The sequence below is a fragment of the Xenopus laevis genome, chromosome 7S (genome assembly GCF_017654675.1).
Source record: "Xenopus laevis strain J_2021 chromosome 7S, Xenopus_laevis_v10.1, whole genome shotgun sequence".
Lineage (NCBI taxonomy): Eukaryota > Metazoa > Chordata > Amphibia > Anura > Pipidae > Xenopus > Xenopus laevis.
The window spans coordinates 32,645,151-32,665,580 of NC_054384.1; the positions used below are offsets into that span (position 1 = coordinate 32,645,151).

General features: G+C 40.7%; 1 protein-coding gene and 1 long non-coding RNA gene across 4 annotated transcripts in view; one reads left to right on the forward strand and one right to left on the reverse strand.

Moving 5' to 3' along the window:
* Positions 1 to 6,442, reverse strand: part of nfkb2.S (nuclear factor of kappa light polypeptide gene enhancer in B-cells 2 S homeolog) — a 37,047-nt gene extending 30,605 nt beyond the window's left edge. For 2 of the 3 annotated variants that reach the window (XM_018226842.2, XM_018226841.2), the window contains exons 1-2: positions 6,119 to 6,442; positions 153 to 237 (exon numbers count right to left, since the gene is read on the reverse strand). In XM_018226842.2, coding sequence (XP_018082331.1) covers positions 153 to 237; positions 6,119 to 6,154 — 121 coding nt within the window. In that variant the 5' untranslated portion in view covers positions 6,155 to 6,442. 3 annotated transcript variants of the gene reach the window in all.
* A 69-nt stretch (positions 6,443 to 6,511) lies between these two features.
* Positions 6,512 to 16,020, forward strand: LOC108697495. The gene is made up of 2 exons (XR_001932438.2): positions 6,512 to 6,634; positions 15,557 to 16,020. It is a non-coding gene; the product is annotated as an uncharacterized LOC108697495 (long non-coding RNA).
* Positions 16,021 to 20,430: the final 4,410 nt, after the last annotated feature.

A 20,430-nucleotide genomic window follows, 5' to 3' on the forward strand; every position in this document is an offset into this window, starting at 1 on the left:
CTAACAAAGTCTTGCATTTTGCATGTCATTATTTCTTAACACAACTGTTTTCTAAAAGTAATAAGGAAAATGAAAGGTGGTGCAAGCTAATATAGTACGTTTTACAGTTTTGTTCCTACTATAATTATACCTGTACTGATTAGAGTACTTACCCAAATCCTGCCCTAGAACTATAGGGTTCAGCAATGCTGTAGAATAGCCCATACCATTTCTATCTTCAATACCATTACAGGAATACTGTTTTGGAAAAAAGATATAGATAAAATAAAAACATATGCTTTACATCTATATTACAATATAGAAATATTACAATATGGAAATGTTCACTTTCTAGTTTACAGCTAATATAAACAAGTAAATGAATAAAATCTGGAGAGCATAAAATAGGGACTGTACATATATTACTGTACAGGTGTGGGACCAGTTATGCATAGTGCTCGGGACCTCAGGTTTTCTGGATACCGGATCTTTCCGTAATTTTTCTTCACACCTTACGTCTACTAGAAAATCATGTAAACATTAAATAAACCCAATAGGCAAGTTTTGCTTCCAATAAGGATTCATTATATCTTAGTTTAGATCAAGTACAAGGTACTGTTTTATTATTACAGAGAAAAAGGATATCAATTTTAAAAATCTGGTTTATTTAATTTTAATGGAGTCTATGGGAGATTTTCCATAATTTGGAGCTCTCTGGATAACGGGTTTCTGGATAAGGGATCTCATACGTGTACATCAAATTAATACTTTTTTACTTTGTCCATCAGGCAAATGTATGTATGTATGTAATTGTAATCCTTGAGCTATTTTTCTGTGTGTCTGTGATTATTTTTTTTAACCAAATACAGGGCTATACTTTGGGGTATATTGATCAAAAAGTGAAAATAGAATTCACTAGTTCATAAAGGGGAATTTGGAAGCTCTTTATAGAATTTTAGCAGAATATTTTTCAAAGGCTGCAAATAGTATCTATTCTGTTTTTACTCTTTAATGCAAAGTAAATGAATGCAGTGAATTAAGAAATATAAATATACAACAGAAATCAGCAGCACACTATTAAAAGTATTGTACAAAATATGTTGCAAAATTTGTTTGCATAGGAGTGCATATTACTGCTGTGTGTGTGTGTGTGTGTGTGTGTGTGTGTGTGTGTGTGTATGTGTGTGTATATATATATATATATATATATATATATATATATATATATATATATATATATATATATATATATATATATATATATATATATATATATATATATATATATATATATATATATAGTACATAGAAATAAGCCAGCACTCTCGAAAAATAAAGATTAGCTTGCCTGGGTGCAGTATCATGACATTTGTATCACAGTCCATCACAAAATATCCACACTCTCAGGACTTATAAAATCTAAAATATGTTTATAGATAAAAAGGACCAACGTTTCGGCCTATTCTCTTGAGAAAGGCCTTGGAATAGGCCGAAAGGTTGACATTAACACATGTATACATTTATTTTCATCTAATGGAATGCAATGTATAAAAATGTGCAACACTAAATACACAGTAGTGCAATGTAAAGATTATATATATATATATATATATATACAGTGGTGTGAAAAACTATTTGCCCCCTTCCTGATTTCTTATTATTTTGCATGTTTGTCACACTTAAATGTTTCTGCTCATCAAAAACCGTTAACTATTAGTCAAAGATAACATAATTGAACACAAAATGCAGTTTTTAAATGAAGGTTTACGTTATTAAGGGAGAAAAAAAACTCCAAATCTACATTGGCCTGTGTGAAAAAGTGATTGCCCCCCTTGTTTAAAAAATAACTTAACTGTGGTTTATCACACCTGAGTTCAATTTCAAAGGTTATAAAGCCATTTCTAAAGCTTTGGGACTCCAGCGAACCACAGTGAGAGCCATTATCCACAAATGGCAAAAACATGGAACAGTGGTGAACCTTCCCAGGAGTGGCCGGCCGACCAAAATTACCCCAAGAGCGCAGAGACAACTCATCCGAGAGGCCACAAAAGACCCCAGGACAACATCTAAAGAACTGCAGGCCTCACTTGCCTCAATTAAGGTCAGTGTTCACGACTCCACCATAAGAAAGAGACTGGGCAAAAACGGCCTGCATGGCAGATTTCCAAGGCGCAAACCACTTTTAAGCAAAAAGAACATTAAGGCTCGTCTCAATTTTGCTAAAAAACATCTCAATGATTGCCAAGACTTTTGGGAAAATACCTTGTGGACCGACGAGACAAAAGTTGAACTTTTTGGAAGGTGCCCGTCCCGTTACATCTGGCGTAAAAGTAACACAGCATTTCAGAAAAAGAACATCATACCAACAGTAAAATATGGTGGTGGTAGTGTGATGGTCTGGGGTTGTTTTGCTGCTTCAGGACCTGGAAGACTTGCTGTGATAGATGGAACCATGAATTCTACCAAAAAATCCTGAAGGAGAATGTCCGGCCATCTGTTCGTCAACTCAAGCTGAAGCGATCTTGGGTGCTGCAGCAGGACAATGACCCAAAACACACCAGCAAATCCACCTCTGAATGGCTGAAGAAAAACAAAATGAAGACTTTGGAGTGGCCTAGTCAAAGTCCTGACCTGAATCCTATTGAGATGTTGTGGCATGACCTTAAAAAGGCGGTTCATGCTAGAAAACCCTCAAATAAAGCTGAATTACAACAATTCTGCAAAGATGAGTGGGCCAAAATTCCTCCAGAGCGCTGTAAAAGACTCGTTGCAAGTTATCGCAAACGCTTGATTGCAGTTATTGCTGCTAAGGGTGGCCCAACCAGTTATTAGGTTCAGGGGGCAATTACTTTTTCACACAGGTTTGGATTTCTTTTCTCCCTAAATAATAAAAACCCTCATTTAAAAACTGCATTTTGTGTTTACTTGTGTTATCTTTGACTAATAGTTAAATGTGTTTGATGATCAGAAACATTTTGTGTGACAAACATGCAAAAGAATAAGAAATCAGGAAGGGGGCAAATAGTTTTTCACACCACTGTGTGTGTGTGTGTATATATATATATATATATATATATATATATATATATATATATATATATATATATATATATATATATATATATATATATTTAGCATAAATTTGCATTGTGTTTGTGCCAAATTCACTTCTTTTAATTAAAAATACCCATTTTTTAACTGCACTAAACATATATAATTTTGTATTTTCCTGTTACTTTCAGCCAAGCACAAGAGAAGCTGGTAAAACAAAGTATTACCATCCCACACATGGTCCTCTGTATAGTAACAAAAGGCCTATTAACTGAACTTGTTTTTAGCAAAGGTGTATATAAGCATATACTGTCCTTTTAAGTGATGACAGCATCTCTTTAGGTCCCAGAATGCTTATATATACAGGCAAATACATCAACCTATAGCATAAGTGCATTGCATGTTAAATTGATTTAATGCATGCTTTTATTCAAGCTTCAGTTTATGTCAACAGTAATCTCTGGGACATTTCAAAAGCAATAATCACACATCCAAATACACAGAGCCCTTTAGTTGTAAGGAAGTAAGTGCTCTTAAAATACTACCCAGGTATGTCACACTATGACACATGTAAAAATGTACAGAACATTTTTTTAATGGTAAATGAAATACCAGACAGCTTCTGAATCACACTCTGTTGCACAGATTACTAATCCTGTTACTCTAGAGAATTACGGGAAATATGGATGAGTAAATATAAAAGCATCAAACACTGCTAAACGGTATCTCATAATAGCAAAGTACAGACATATCACCCCAACTCTACACATCATTCTCTGTTCAATATTAATTTATCTAGAAGATCTGAAAGTAGATGTCAAGATGGGGAGAAAGCCTCCTTAAGAATTGGAATAGATGGGTTGACATGACACTTAGGGGTCAATCAGTCAAATACTGTACAATATGTGGCTATCCATGTGGGGGCCAAAGAGCATCAATGTGTTCTTTAGGGCTATTGGTGGATCTAAGTTTGAGAGAAGTAGCTAAGGCATCAAACAGGTTCACAGGCTGTTGAAACTGACCTTGTGAGGTTCCCATCAGGGTGTCACTGCAGAGGAAGCAGACCATGTGCTTGCAGTGGGGACAATGACTGTAGGGGGCCCAATGAGGCCCTAATTAATGAGCAATGTTAATATACAGTATCTTGGTAGAATAGGCCAATTTATCAATTTTTTGAGGCCCTAAATTGAATTTGCTGTGAGGCCCGGTAACATCTAGTTACACCAATAGTGTTAATACATGCCCTACTACTCAGCCAACCTGTCTGTCAAGATCTGAGCATGTTACAGATACTTTTAAAGATATGTGTGGCTTAATTAGCTCAATATTTGTTTTTGTTGGTTAACATTACTTAGATGAAGTACAAGACTGGACTCAAAATTTAGCTGCCACCAGTTTGTTTTATTTGAGAACAGGCATCCTGCCCAATAATCCATAGCAGCCAACAGGCTGGTGATGCTTTGCTGCTCTTTAGTATTATCCCCCCCCCAGCTTGCTTAGTTATATTATACTGTGTATAGAACACAGTTCAGTCCCCCAAGAAAATCACTTAAGAGAGACAGGCTCAATAGCCATTAAAATTGGTTTCTGTTTTTTGGAATTCCATTTTTGAATTTCTCATTTTCATTTTTTTTTACCAGCAAGAAAATGACTGAGCAGAAACTGATAAAATATAGTGCTTATTCACAAAGTGCATTGCGCAATGCTGTGCAGCAACAATATATGTGGAACTGACATTCGGCCAGGAGGAAATACATGCAGAAAAATGATTCCTCTTGGCACTTGGACAAAACTCACAAGGGGGGCCGCATGTCACAGTGCCCACTATTTACCTACTTCACTTACAGAAAGTTATTTTAAGATAATTGATTATCTAATAAAAAATCTAAAAAGGTTGCTTTTATAAAACCCTCTATCTGATATACACCAGCCTACATAAAACTGCTGCTCACTCTCATGATTGCAACTAACAGTACCAGGTCCAGTACTGAGGGTGAAGATGGAAATACAACCTTAAAGGGGTTGTTCGCCTTTAAATTAACATTTAGTATGATGCAGAGTGTGATATCCAGAGACAATGTGCAATTATTTTTCATTTTTAATTATGTGTGCTTTTTAAAGTTTTTTTTTTATTCAAGAGCTCTTCATTTCAGCAATCTGGTTGCTAGCGTCCAAATTACCCCAGCAACCAGACTTGAATAAGAGCCTGGAATATGAATAGTAAAGGGCCTAGAAAGATGAATAATAAAAAGTAGCACTAACAATACCTTTGTAACCTAATGCAGAGCATTTGTTTTTAGATGGGGTCAGTGACCCCCATCTGAAAAGCGGAAAGAGTCAGAAGAAATACTTAAGAAACTATAAAAAATAAATAAACAGCGGATACCAATTGGAAAGTTGATTAGAATTAGCCATTCTACAACATACTAAAAGTTAACTTAAAGGTGAACCACCTCTTTGAAAAGCACAAGCAATAACAAGTATAGCACTATTATTCTGGAAGACAGCTGTCATTGAATAATAATCTCTCTTCTCCTGCTAGCTCAGCATTTCTATAGTCTGCTGCTCATGTGGCATTTTGCAATATATATATATATATATATATAATACATAAACCCTATGAATATCTTGTAAATTATATCCTTATAAACAATGAGTTCTGATGTCATCCGTAATAAACGGTGAGTTCTGATGTCATTTCTGTCACATGACTCATTCTGTCACAAACTCCTCGCTAATTTATAATATCCTTATAATTTACAAGAGGGGGGACTTTATTCACTATATATATTTATATTTTGTATATCACCAAGGTACTTCACCATATATCTATAAAAAATCACAGCACCATTTATAGGAATCTATTTCCCAAGCTGTATATACATGTGTCATGTAAAGCACGTAAATATATCAAATCAATGTTTATGTTCAGATTACACAAATAAAATGGTTCCACCGTAAGTATTCTAATAGCACCGCATTGTGAGAACACCCAGGATAAAAACACAGAATGAAATGGCAGCAGCTAACCCACATTGTTTCAGCTGGTTCCAGTAGAAAATGAGCAGAACCAGATCTCAGTACTCACCGGATCGAAGTTTTCTATCTTCAGAGCAGACATCATGGAGGAGTTTCCTGGCCTCGATACAGTGCCGCCGTATATCGCTTAATAGAGAAATAAGAGGGTCGTATTTCAGATGAACTTCCTCCAGACAAGCAGCATAGTCACTGACGTGCAGACATCTCGGGGTCCCCTTCTTCAGACTGAATCCCGCTTACAGGAAATGAGCAACAGTGAGCTGTTGAGAAATTCAGGGGAAAAACGAAAAATCTACAGCGCGTAGGCACCAAAAACGAAAAACATAAAAGGAGCAAAGGGGAACCTGCCCCAGGAAAGTTGGAGCGACTGAGGAAAGTCCCTAAATTACCAGCGCTGCGAGAAGTGACTGCCCAAGTCACGTGATGAAGATACGCCAATCCTCTTAAAGCAGGAACAAGACGCGAGGCTAGATAAATAACCCTTTCTGCAGTCTTGGACAGCTGTGTAGGCTGCGAAGTGACAGCAGCAGCCGCTTCAAACTGCAATTTATTCCTTCTTAATTAGGTAAAAATATCGTTTATGTACTTAGTATTGGTGTAGAACAAAAACACAGAGATTCTACACTATTAAAAAAACTTTTTAAACCAGATTATCCTTGAGCCCCAAAATATAATTCTTACTTTATGTATTTTTTTGTATCAGTTATACTGAAATTTAAACTGCAAAATGTGTCATGCTGCAAGAAGATATAGGAGTCTAGATTTTGTTTTGCAATTTTTCTTGAATCACAAAACAGTCACTGTACAGAATATTATTGGAATTATTTCTCCTTGCCTGCTAAATAGGGTTGGTTGCCACCTTTTCTGGAAAAAAATACCAGCCTTCCTATATATTTAACTTTTTTCCCTATTAATAACATTGGGATAAACCATCATTTTTACCGCCCAGGCCAGTAAAATACCGGCCAGTTGGCAACCCTACTGCTAAAAAAGAATAAATCAAAAGAATAGGAAGAATATGTTAAATGAAAGTATAGGATCCTGGTGGAGATTAAGCAGCAGAGTTCTTTATTATATAAGTCTGTATGATTTTCTCTTACACTCCATTAACATACAGGTAGGCTAAGTAGCTATTCCTAAAAGTGACCTTGGCGTGTGTGAATGTGACAGGGACCTTAAATTGTAAGCACCACTGTGCAAATGGCGCTATGTAGAGTAAATATCATACATTAAATTCATAAATAAATATCTATTAATATTTAATGCTAATGTCAGGCTAATATCACAAATGGCAGCAGAGAAATCGTTGATCTTAAAGGTGAACTAAACCCCGCAATAAGAAAAAGACCCTACGTACTACCCTAGACAGTCCCCCGTCCCTGCTTCCAACCCCCACACATAGTTCATTACCCCTGAAACACTTTGCTCACGTCACGTATCAGTGGAAAGTAAGTGCAGCGGAGCTCATGGGTGCCATCTTCCAGATCTCCGGTCTACAGGTTCTCTTCCTTCCATTCAGCAATTTCCTGCACTTTTGGCACATGTGCAGTTGCTACGAACTGGAAGACTGCTCCAACTGCTCATGGGCCAATACGGCAATCACTTAGAGAAGAAGAAAAAGATCTGGAAGATGGCGCCCATGAGCTCCACTGCTCATACTCTGCATCGAAACATGAGCAAATTGTTACTCCCCAAAATGACCAAAATACTGTTGGCATGTGTTTTTTTACAAGATCATGAGTTAAGCAAAAATGAGCAAAAACTAGGGATACACCGAATTCGGGATTCGGCCTTTTTCAGCAGGATTCGGATTCGGCCGGATCCTTCTGGCCGGCCAAACCGAATCCACATCCTAAGTTGCATATGCAAATTAGGGATGGGGAGGGAAATCACGTGTTTTTACCCTTCCCACCCCTAATTTGCATATGATTCAGCCGAATCTTTTGCAAAGGATTCGGGGTTCGATCGAATCCAAAATAGTGGATTCGGTGCATCCCTAGCAAAAACCAAACATTGCTGAAGTGGTTCTTTGAAAAGGGAACAACCTAATGATGACACAGCAGGAGACTCCAAGGCTGTCAATACATTTTTTTTTTTTAAAGAAAGTACCAAGAGTCTTACTTTCAATATGGGCTCATTGCAACTGGTGATTCACATTCTACATGACTGCTCTGCGCGGTGAGTGGCTATCTAATGAAGCCATGAAACCTAATTTATATGCACTGTGACTAGTTTGTGTTTTATTTTACAACAAAGGTCCTTGGAAAATGGTATTGCTTGAAACAGGTCCCTAAGGCAAATGTTGGGGACCGCTGGTTTAAGGGGTTTCTGTCATCTTTTCTTCAACCCCCAGCACCAGCTTATGTGCCAGCTACATGGTGTTGCAGCACTAGACAAATCAATAATATGTTGCATAGTGTCACTGGACACCGAAAGATTGAGGAGGTGTGACCTTCTTTGCAGCTGCAGTGTTATAGCTAGTACATACACCTATTGCTGGTGAGGCATTTGGATATGATTTTGCAGGACACGGTCCCTTGAGGTGATAAATAGGTAGTAATGTTGTAATGCTGGCTATTGGTTAATTAATAAAGCAGCTCCAAATCATTTTTATAGAAATCATATGTATAAATATCTGTAAAGAAAGGATACTCTGCATTAGGGATTACTGGCCAAATTTATTTGCACTTTTCCTTTCTCTGCCATGGGTGAAAAAAAGGGCACAGCAGACCCAGTGGCTGCTTAAGTACTAACGACTATAAAGGGTATAGAGGGGCTCCTGACTGAAGTACAGTTTTATTTATAAGTGCTTTAAAAATGTTCATCCTCCATATTACGTAGAGTGACCACTGAAATATTTTGCTGCTGGGTCCAGTAAATTCTATTGACACCATTAGGTTCCTGACTGAGTGTATGTATTTATTGCATATGTGAAGAGGTCACATTTTGTACTGTAAACCTGTGCAGGGGCATAACATTAAAGCGGGAAGAAAATGTAAGTTAATTGGATTTTAGGGATTATATAAAATAAGTAGTTACGGCAGTGCCCTATGACATTTTAACAGCAATAAAATAATATTGTTTTTGCATGAATTCTGTTGCCTACAGGGTTCTCTCAAACATCAGTGGGAGGCAGAAAGAAATGAGAAAGAGAAACAGGGATGAGTAGATCAAGAGGAAGGTCAGAGAGAATGGGAATGTCTATAGAAAACTCAGAAAGAGAAAAAACTGTAGAAAAACCAAGAAAAGATAAAAATGTGGTCCGAGAAGCTGCTAAAGGGAAGTGACATAAATGAAGAGCATGGAAAAAATATGATGATTGTGTGTGTATATATATATATATATATATATATGTGTGTGTGTGTGTGTGTGTGTGTAGGGTCGGACTGGGCTGGTGGGACACTGGGAAAAACCTGATGGCCCCGCTGGCCCAGACCCCCTATTGCTGCCGCCAACCGTCATGAGCAAGAGAAATGGTACTCATGGGGGGGAGGGTGAAAGGGGTTGCGGCTGGGGCAGGTGAGGTGTTTTAGCCATAGGATGGGGGGCCCTGAAGTCCGACCCTGATTAAGTATCTCAGTACTCCCTGTGATTGCACTCACTGATCCTATCCTCTTTATTAGCCCTAGCTCCTAATGGACCATATTCACCACCTGGCCACTCCCCAACCTCTTCACACCATTTCAACCATCTACTTTCCCATGCTCTTCCAATAATGTGAGAAAAGGTGCAGTGTGGGTACAGGTATATTAACTGCCATGGTGGGTGGGGTCTGGTGCAGGTTGAGTTAGGCTAGGATGTGGGTCAAAAATCATTCAACCTGCACATCAGTACTTGTCTAGCAACAAGAAAAAAATTGTGTTTATTGCCACAAATTATCCACACATTTTCATAATAGTGCAGAAAAGTTGAAAATGCAAATGTGACAGATCCCCTAAACTCAAGGTGTGCACTTGTCACAAGCCTGTTCAAAAGTAATCTGTATTTAGAAAATAACCACCTTGTTGCTAAATAAAGCTGAATTGCTGTGCTACTGATACATAAAACTGGCATCTAGGACATAACATGCTATAATCAAGCCCATCACATTGTTAAAGTGCATCCTGTCATGATCAGTCATATCGAAGAAAGAGGTGTAGGCAAAATTGTAACTAACTTGGCTGTAAATGTATAGGTGGTGGGTGGAAGGAAGAAATTCAGCGGATTTTCCTTTTTACCTCAATGAAAGGCAGCTGTACATGTATCTCTCTAAAATCACCATGTCTAGTAGGTATAGTTCCTGGGACGCTGAATGTGCAGACACTTTTGACATTAAGTTTCACTATCGCGAAAATTATTTAAATGAATCATTGAATCTAGTTATTCAATTCTCTAAATAGGATGTATTAAAAATGTTATACAGTTTTTAAGATATTTCAGTAATTATACTGGCCCCACTGGCAGCTGCATCTCTCCTGCCTGGCTTCTGGCTAGGTCTGTGTCGAAGTCGAATGTATTTGAATGACAGGTCTGCCCTCTCTCTCATTGGCTGGCCCTGCTGTCAATCCCCAGCCATTTGTGACGCTCCCCATGGTTTTGAAATGCACACAAATCTCTTTCCACTTTTTTAGCGTCATAGACTCCATTTGACTGTAAACTGTAAAGAGCAGGACCCTCCGTTATTTCCCCTCACCTCGCTATCTTTATAGCAGTAATTGCTGCACCACTCAGGCTTAGTGCCTTTCCTTCCCTGCGCAGAGGCCAACCTTTCCTATACCTTCCCCATGAAACATACGAATCCCACTAACCGCACAATAATTTCAAAGGATTGGTCGGACTTCGCTAAAATCGGTCGTTCGGCAAGAGAAATCTTTGCGTCTATGGGGACCTTTAGCTGTGATTTATTATTAGCTGTGCTGGAACTGCAGTCTGGATGGGAGAGCAGGAGTTATGTGCTGGTCTGTTACTGAACGGAGAAAGAAGCTTTGAAGGTATTTCACTAGCAAAGCTGCTGGTTTTTCTTGTGCCTTGAAGCTGCTGGCTTTCCGTGTGCCTTTCTAGAATGGGATGGGGAGAGAGCAGGAGTTCTATGTATGTAGAAGCTGAGAATATAGAAAAAGTCTTTATCCCTTTCGCTGCCAGCTGATTTGGTGCTTGTATTGCCAGACCATTTCTGTATTCTTTCACTTTAAAGGAGAAATCAACCTGTGGGGAAAAAACCCTGTACCCCCCACCCCTGGTAGACCTCCCTCCTCCCCTCAGGCTTACTATCCCCCCATACTCCATACTTACCCCTCGGCGCAGATTCTGTCAGCGAAGAGTCAGTCAGCTTACAGAGGACGCAGAAGATGGATGCGTGGAACTCCGCTGGAAGAATCTGCGCCGAGGGGTAAGTATGGAGTATGGGGCATTTCCCCAGGGGGTGGGTGGTTAGCCTGGGGAGGAGGGAGGTCTACCTGGGGTGGGGGGTAGGGTGAGCTTTCAAAATATGCTTGAATTTTGGTGTAATTCCACTTCTATAGGCTTCTAAGTGTGTAATAAAATGAAAAAGCACTTATTTAGAGAAGCCCACCCTCACTCTGCTTAACTACCAAATGAAATACCACATATAGTACCACATCTCTCACTCACTTAATTCTGATCTTGTTCACTCCCGCACCTTGTGTCTTTTTCCCTTTAGATTGTAAGCTCTTTTGCACAAGGCCTTCCTCAACTTTTGTACCTCTACTGGTTGTGATGTATGTAACTTCATATGTTCTACATATGTAATTCATGTGATTTAGTTGTATAAACACATTTACTTTACAGCGCTGCAAAATATATTGGCGCTCTATAAATACATGTTAATAATAATAGGTAAAACATACTTCATAAAAGTGCCAAAAAGCGATTATTGGGTGCAGAGAATTATATTTTTTTGGTGGAGTTTAACTCTTTGGGAGGCAAAGAATGTACATTCTGCAGCACTTCCTCCTTGTTCCCCAGCCCTGAAGCAACAAACAGAAATGCAGAGCTGTCAACTCTTCCCGTTTTTACTCTGTGTACCCCCAAATTTCTGACGACTTTGCAGACAGAAATCTGATGTGTGCGTGTGCAGACTTCATTTCAGATGTCAGCAGAGCAATGTATGCATGCATACAATGTATTTCAGTAGCTTCAGGAGAGGTTCTGCGCATGCACATGACGTCACATGCACTTACATCACAAGCAGTGCACTCAAGCGCACCACAAATCTCCCAGTGACCACAACCAGGCCCTTGGGTGCACTTGCAAAGGGGCCCATAAGCAGCAACAGACAAGTGCGCTACATGTCTACCCAGGGCCACCATTAGAAATCACGGGGCCCTGTACAACAAAATTTGTTGCCCTGAACCCCACACCAGATCCCGCCCACTCCACATCACAGTTAAAAAACCACACAGACATAAGCGCTAAAAAAAGGTAACTCTCCCACACACACAAGTTATAAAAACCTATTGGTGACCAGGGCCCCCCTATAAGTAAATAAAACATGGGCCCCCAAAGAATATTTTTTTAAAGAACGTTGGTGGCAGGGGCCCATATATTATTAAAATAATACATCGGTGACCAGGGGATTTTAAAAAAAAAAACACACATTGGCATTTAGAGGAATTGAACTCGTAGCTTCAGGACTTCAACTTCGCCGCCTTTCGTGACTTCGGGTGTTTTCACCGCTTCAGGACTTCAATTTCAGCTGTTTTCCTGACTTCGGGTCTTTTCGCTCTTCAGGACTTTAATTTTGACTGTTTTCGTGACTTAGGTTCTGTTTGCTGCTTGAGGACTTCAATATCGGCTGTTTTCGTGACTTTGGGTCTTTTCGCTGCTTCAGGACTTCAATTTCGGCTATTTTCGTGACTTCGGGTCTTTTCTCTGCTTTGGGACTTCGTCTTTTCGGCACTTCTGCATTCGGCTGTTCGGGACTTCGGAAGGAGGCGACACAGCTTTGGTGCTGTCAAGGGGGACCACAGTAAGTATAGTCAGTGGCAGATAAAGGGCCGCCATCAAGGGGGACAGGGGGTACAAGTGTCCTGGGCCTGAAGGGGGGCTCGGCAGTGCTGCACCTTCCGAAAGAGCGAGGCCCCCCTTCAGGCCCAGGACACTTGTACCCACTGTCCCCCCTGATGGCGGCCCTGTGTCTGCCACTGACTATACTTACTGTGGTCCCTACTGTCATGCCCAGAATGGCGATCTGTCCAGTCGGGCAAATGCTGGTGGGCCTCTTTAATTTGTGTTAAATTAGCTGGGGAAGCCAGGAGTTTATTGGGAGCCGAAGCCAACAAAAAGAGCCGAAGAGAAAACCTATAGGGACACAGGCAGGACTAAAGGGTTGTCTCCTCTTCCCCTAGGGTTCCCACCTTTTCTGGAAAAAAATACCGGCCTTCCTATATTTTTGTGTTTATTCCCGATAACATTAGCATCAAGCAACATTGGTACCGGCCAGGTGGCAACCCTACTTCCCGCAGGTAGCACTCCAGACTCTAGGGTTGCACATGGCCTGGGCAGTGAGTTCAAGCAGGAAGGCCCTCGTAGTCCAGCAGCACCTGTTCCCAGACACAGCAGCACAGCTGGAAGGTGGAGATCGCTTCTTGGGCCACTTCTGTGGGCAGCCCATCCCGTAGCACCTTCCCACTCAGCTCCAGAGAGCTGAGCCCCAAAGTGCCTGAGCAGCATCCATGTCCTGCAGCCAGGGCTGGAACTCCCACCAGTGAATAATCCATGCACATGCATACAATATTACAGGCTGCTCACATCTTCCATACAGGGCATATGCACAAGTATGAAATAAGGTTGTACTCTTGTTCGGTCCCTTGTAAAACTGGAGTGTTTGCCTCAAAAACACTACTATTGTTTACAAAATAAAAATAAGCTGCTTGCTAGCCATGGAGGCAGATAAGCAGGTAACAGATACAAGAATACAATGGGTTTAGATACCTGTAAAATAACTAAATCCATTGTATTGTACAGAGCTGATCTGCTACTAAACGTGAGTCTTTTAGCACTATTTCAACTTGAATAGCTGCTCCATGGCTATGTTTCTGAAGCAAACACCCTGGTTTTACAAAGGCAACAGTACATTTTATTTCAATTCATTTAAAAACTTCATATTTTGGTGTTGCTGTTCCTCTATAACACATTGACACCACAAAAAAACATGGGAACCCACAAAGACACACAGTTATACACAAAAAGTTACTTGGAGACTAAATTATACACAAACACACTGTCACACACATACATTTATAGCAAGAGGGTGATTTCAAACAAAGGTGCTAATTTGTACCAGTTCAATTACCAATATTTTGAACTTTGTAGTGAATAGCCTGTTCAAAGTGAATTGCTGGCTGGTTGTTATTGACCTACAGACACATATGCAAAATGTGAGGCAAGGTGCAATGTGCAAAAAATAGGTGCATAATACCCTGTTTTTTACATCTGTACAATGTTTTAAAGGACGAGTAACATCAATTTTTTTTTTTTAAATTCGTTAGTATAGAACAAAAACAAACCACAAAGACAAATTAAACTTTTAAATTGCTAAGTCTTTATTAAGAAATAACTTACTGAAACTACGCTTGCGATCCTCTTCAGATCTATCGTCGCCGTGTCGCCTTTTCTCAAGAGGATCGCAAGTGCAGTTTCGGTAAGTTATTTCTATATAAAGACTTAGAGATTTCAAAGTTTAATTTGTCTTTGTGGGTTTTTTTTCGTTCTATACTAATGAATTTTAAAAACAAATTGATGTTACTGGTCCTTTAAAGAGAACACTTTCCATTTTCTTGTTTGTGTATTAAAAATTCACATTATTTTAAGGGTTAGAATTCAGTTTGGGCACACCTCCCCCCTTCCTTTCTATTGGACAGATTGTTTTATGAAGGTTATTATTATACTCACATCTGTGTTATCAGGTGTTTATATAAACAGTGCATTTGCTCTACAGCCAGAGTTTCATTTCAATCCTGAGCTAAACTGCGCAGGGTAACAAACCTGACACCCGCAGAATAATGGAAACAGACACATTTGGGCATCAGTTATGCTAATTTATCTGCTGTGACCCCAGCATTAGGCCAACTCACCAGCCTGTGTGTTCTATGGCTACAGTTTCATTTGAATCTTGACCCAAGTCCACCCTATCCAACACTCAGAACTGCGGCCCCTGGACCCAAAAAGAACAATCCTGCTTTCATCAGTTCACAAAATGTTGCACCATTTCTCTTTAGGCCAGTCAATGTGTTCTTTGGCAAATTGTAACCTCTCCAGCACTTTGGCCGGGATCAGTGGGCCTCCATACATGCACAGATAATCACACAATTGAAGCTTCATACAATCCTACCTGTGCATGTATGGCCATCTCTATCTTGTGCTTTAGAAGGGTTTTGCTGATTCAGGAGCAGCCAGTCAGATTTGCTATTATTTGGCACCCCAACTCATTTGCTAAAAAAACTTCCCTTGAAGAATCCAACGGTAATTGTCTTGTTTTACTTTTCAGTACATCCACCACAGACTCATCCACCTCACCCCGGCTGACTACGATGATTTTGTAAACGCCATCCACAGTGCCAGAAGTGCATTCTGTCTCACGCCTTTAGGAGCAATGCAGTTCAACGACATCCTACAGAATCTGAAACGTAACAAGCAGACCAAGGAGCTGTGGCAAAGGTTTTCTTTAGAAATGGCAACTTTTTCTCCTTGATGATACAGGCACAAGTTGATTAGTAACCATGGAGACTCTTGGGGGGATACAGGCTCCTCAAAGGGAATAGGACAACACAAATCATCCAGTTTGGGACTGGACTAAATGTCTTAAGCAGAAATTTATTGCAGGAGGCCAGCAATGTTACGTTAGAGGGTTAGATCCAGTCATAGCAATCAGCTGTGGGGTTCACATCTCCAACCCCACAACCACGTTGTAGAACTTTGATCTGACCACAACCGTAAAATATTTGTACAACATTGGCTTTCTTTTTCTTTTCTAATATATAGTTATTTTATTTTTAGTTAAGGCTTCACCAATCACTGCACTTGTCTCCGCCTGTCAAGCATTGAAGTCGTCACATTGTCTGGGATGATGTTTCTGGGTTATAAATGGGTCCCAGTCCAAAATGGTGTATATGTTTCTATATTTCATGCTGATTTATGTACCAAGAAAGAAAAATTATCCCCATTAAATAAACAGTTTCGTATTTAAGTTCTCCTGGTGTGGGTTTTAGGGACACCCCCGGCGCCACTATAGAATGCTCCAGTGCTTATGTCTGGGTGTTTTCCCACCATGGGGCCTATAAGGGCAAAAGCATTGTATTTACCCTTGCTATAATATATTACATTTTCATTTCAGAATTACTGTCCTGACCAATAAGTAGAAGTAGAACAGAAGCCCGCATGTATATAGGGCACTCAGAGAGCAAGGTACTTATGTATCTAATGACTGGTCTGGGGCATATGCTTGCTGGAAGCAGGAAAGAGAGCTCAAACCAAACCAAGCTTATCAGGGCCGGGCCAGCCTGGGCAGGCGCCCCAGGCAACCCAACCTGCCGCATCAGCCCCTACACTGAGCGTATGCATGCATGCTGACAAAAGCGTCACAGCGCACGCCACCCTCAAGCACTTAGGCGCGCACACATCGCACGCCACGCTCCTGTCACATAGGAGCGTGCGCATGCGCACACAGAGCAGGAATGAAGACCTAGTTCTGGCCCTGATGCTTATTAAACAGATTATTATGCACTGCCAGGAGCTCTTGCATGATTTAAAGGAGAAGTAAAGGCTAAAATTAAGTAAGCTATTTTTTCCTTCTATTGTGTATACATGGGCTTCTGTATCAGACTTTCTTCTTTAAGCTTAAACCTCCAGGCTAGTGCTTGAGCATGCTCAGTTTGCTCCTCTCTCCCTCTGCCACTCCCTTTCCCCCTCCTTCCTCTCCTCTCTGCTGTAATCTGAGCCCAGAGCTCTGAGTGCGCAATAGAGACTCAGGCAGGAAGTGATGTCACACCAAGCTAATATGGCAGCTGCTATCCTAAATAAACAAGGAGAACTTCTATGGTAAAGCATTCTGCAGAATAAATATAGTCTTATAGCTTGCACTATCGTGTAATCCATTGGCAATAAACTGCTTCTATAACTTTCCTTCTCCTTTAAACTAAACTGAAAACATAGGGAAAACATGAACCACCAGCAGAACGTGCAAACCATAACTGTTGGGCTAGCTGCAGATGCTGGGGTCGATATGCCGGTTTCTTAAATCCCAGGTTCATTATAAGAAGGGCGGATTTTAAGTGTGCGTTTAAAATGGAAAAAGTATAAAGGAAAGGGTAGAAAGGTCCCAGTGTGAAATGGACTTAGAAGCTCTTTTCCACATCTTTTCCTTCTATTATGTACACATGGGCTTCTGTATTAGACTTCCTTCTTTCAGTTTAAACCTCCAGGAGTAGAGCTTGAGCAAGCTCAGTTTGCTCTTCTCTCTCTCTGCCCCTCCCTCTCCCCTCCTTCCTCTCCTCTCTGCTGTAATCTGAGCCCAGAGCTATGAGTGCGCAGTAGAGACCCAGGCAGGAAGTGATGTTACACCAAGCTAATATGGCAGCTGCTATCCTAAACAAACAATGAGAGCTTCTAGAGCGTTTACTCGGGTATGGTAAAGCATTCTGCAGAATAAATATAGTCTTTAGCTTGCACTATCGTTTAATCCATTGGCAATAACCTGCTTCGATAGCTTTCCTTCTCCTTTAAACTGAAAACATAGGGAAAACATGAACCACCAGCAGAATGTGCAAACCATAACTGTGGGGCTAGCTGCAGATGCTGGGGTCGATATGCCGGTTTCTGGAATCTCAGGTTCAATATAGGAAGAAGGGAGTATAAGTGTGCGTTTAAATATATCAAGGAAAGGGTAGAAAGGTCCCAGTGTGAAATGGACTTAGAAGCTCTTTTCCACATCTTTAAACTGTAAATGTGTAGCTGGAGGAGCTGCTCTAAAGGATAAAATGTGTCTCCTCGGCTACGTTCAGCTGACAATACTATGAAGCTTAAAGAACAATTTGTACCATTGCCCCTCCCCCCCCCAAACTCAGGAGGAGGAATCAATGCCCTAAGTTCCTTGTTAGGGTGAAGCTGTTTGTGCAATTCCATTACTCTTGGCTCTTCGGAGGCCCGAGGTTTCGTAACACTTTTGTACAATGAGACACATTCCACCCAACCACCTCTAGCGTCCCAGGTGACTTGTAATAGCAAATAGCAGGCAATGGTGGTCGCTGTCACACTAGAGGTCCACGTACCACAGCAATGAGAACACAGTTAGTGTGAATGCAATGCAGACATGGGCTGTACTATTTAAATAAATATGCCATAGGCCCGTGAAAGGAAAAAAGAAATAAGAATTTACAGGAAAGCAACCTGCAGCTGTGCCTGTTCAGAAGTCATGATCTGATTCTCTGTGCCAGACTCCAGCCCCATCACAACACAATGCAGAGCGAGAGGAGTGAGACTATTGGTGGGACAGTGGCGTAATCACTTGCTGTCACAGACTCTGAGGCTCGCGCACTGCTGCTATGTATGTAAATGAGGCTCTGGACACGTCTATTAGTTTATGTGCCTTCACGTCGCGAATGTGTCTGTTGAGGCAGTCGGGATTCAGAGCTTTATTAAATTTTACCTGTGGTAAGTGGCCCATTTTAACTCTGAGCTGAACGGCCCATGGGGCATTTGCCCGAGCATACATATTGCCAGTCCGGGCCTATTCCTATAGCACCTAATTTTACAAATAAGGCAGATTTTTGCTGCTCCCTGGTAACCTCACCTTTCCTTTCAAATCCAATAATCTATGAAACAGCGCTCCACAAGGAAGCCCAGGAAAAGACAAAAAAAGAAAAATAATAGAAATATAGTGTAGTATATTTTGTATATGTTAACCACCTCTTTGTGTAGACACTCTATTAGTTAACTTTTCGTGGGACCCATTCCAACATCCACTAAGATGTACTTAGCCTTAAGTTTAAATTATTTGTGCGCCTATCTAGAGATTCTTTCAGTGCTTTTAGTCTGACTTGCAGTCCGGATTCATTAGGAAAATGCGCTTCATATAGTGTAAAAAAGTTCCTTTAATTAATAGTGCAAAAAAAAAAAAATTACGCTCACATAAAACCATGCAGATTTGGGCATATAGCAGTCTTTTCCAGGTTTGTGTTGCTTTTACCATTTATGCTATAATTCAGTTTGTATAAGCCGACATACTCCCCTCCTCACAGCGTGTTCCTTTTTCGGGCACACCCTGGCTGATGTCTGTAAGCCCCGCCTAATGCGTTTCATCACTCTGGACTTCTCCAAAGGCTTCCAGCACAGCATATCGGCACAGCATATTTGATGAATGTTTTCAAACTCATAATTGCTTTTAGAAACAGTGTTACATTCACATAAGTTTATGACTCCAGCTCACAGGGGAACGAAGGGGAGCAGTGGTGTAACTACTGGGAGTGAGGGGGTGAGTTTGCACCTGGGCCTGCTGGATCCACAATATGCATATTGCAGGTGGCAAGACGGGGGAATTTTTCAGTTGCACATACAATGGCCACAAGTTTGGAGGGTGCAGGGGCACCCATATACTCCCTCAGCTACCTATGCCAATGAAGGGGAGGACTTCTCATCACTCGTTGGCCCCTCCAGAAGGGCACTAAGCACCACAGGTCAATCAAGTTGACACCATTCAGTAAAGGTATTTGTGTCCTCCTAAAGGATCAGACGCCAAATCAACTCCAAGCACCAGAAATGATGAACTCCCATCTCCACATGGTGGAATTGTATTTGTTGTGACACATCTGATGTGATTGTGTCAGGTGCAAATGCCTCTCATGAACACAATTATGCTGGAATTATGGGAATAAAACACTGCATTGTGGGTTTGGGTACATGGCAATTTGTGTCCAAAATTACACTTTACATATTGCACTTGGGCTTGGATTAGGGTATATGTATCAAAGTTTATTGATAGAATCATTGTGACTGCAGCAAAGAATGCAAAATAAAGATTCTATGGGAGGAATCAAGCTAAAGCTTTCTGGAGGGAGTAGAGAATAGCTATCATTTGGGGGCCTCAACCCCAGAGTGACATTACTGCCCTAGCCCAGAAGGGATGCCATAGACTAGTGATCCCCAACCAGTGGCTCGTGAGCAACATGTTGCTCTCCAACCCCTTGGATGTTGCTCCCAGTGGCCTCAAAACATGTGCTTGTTTTTTGAATCCCTTGCTTGAAGGCAAGTTTTAGTAACATAAAAACCTTGTGTATTGCCAAACAGAGCCTCCTGTAGGCTGCAAGTCCTCATAAGGGCTACCAATAGCCAATTACAGCCCATATTTGGCAACCCCAGGAACGTTTT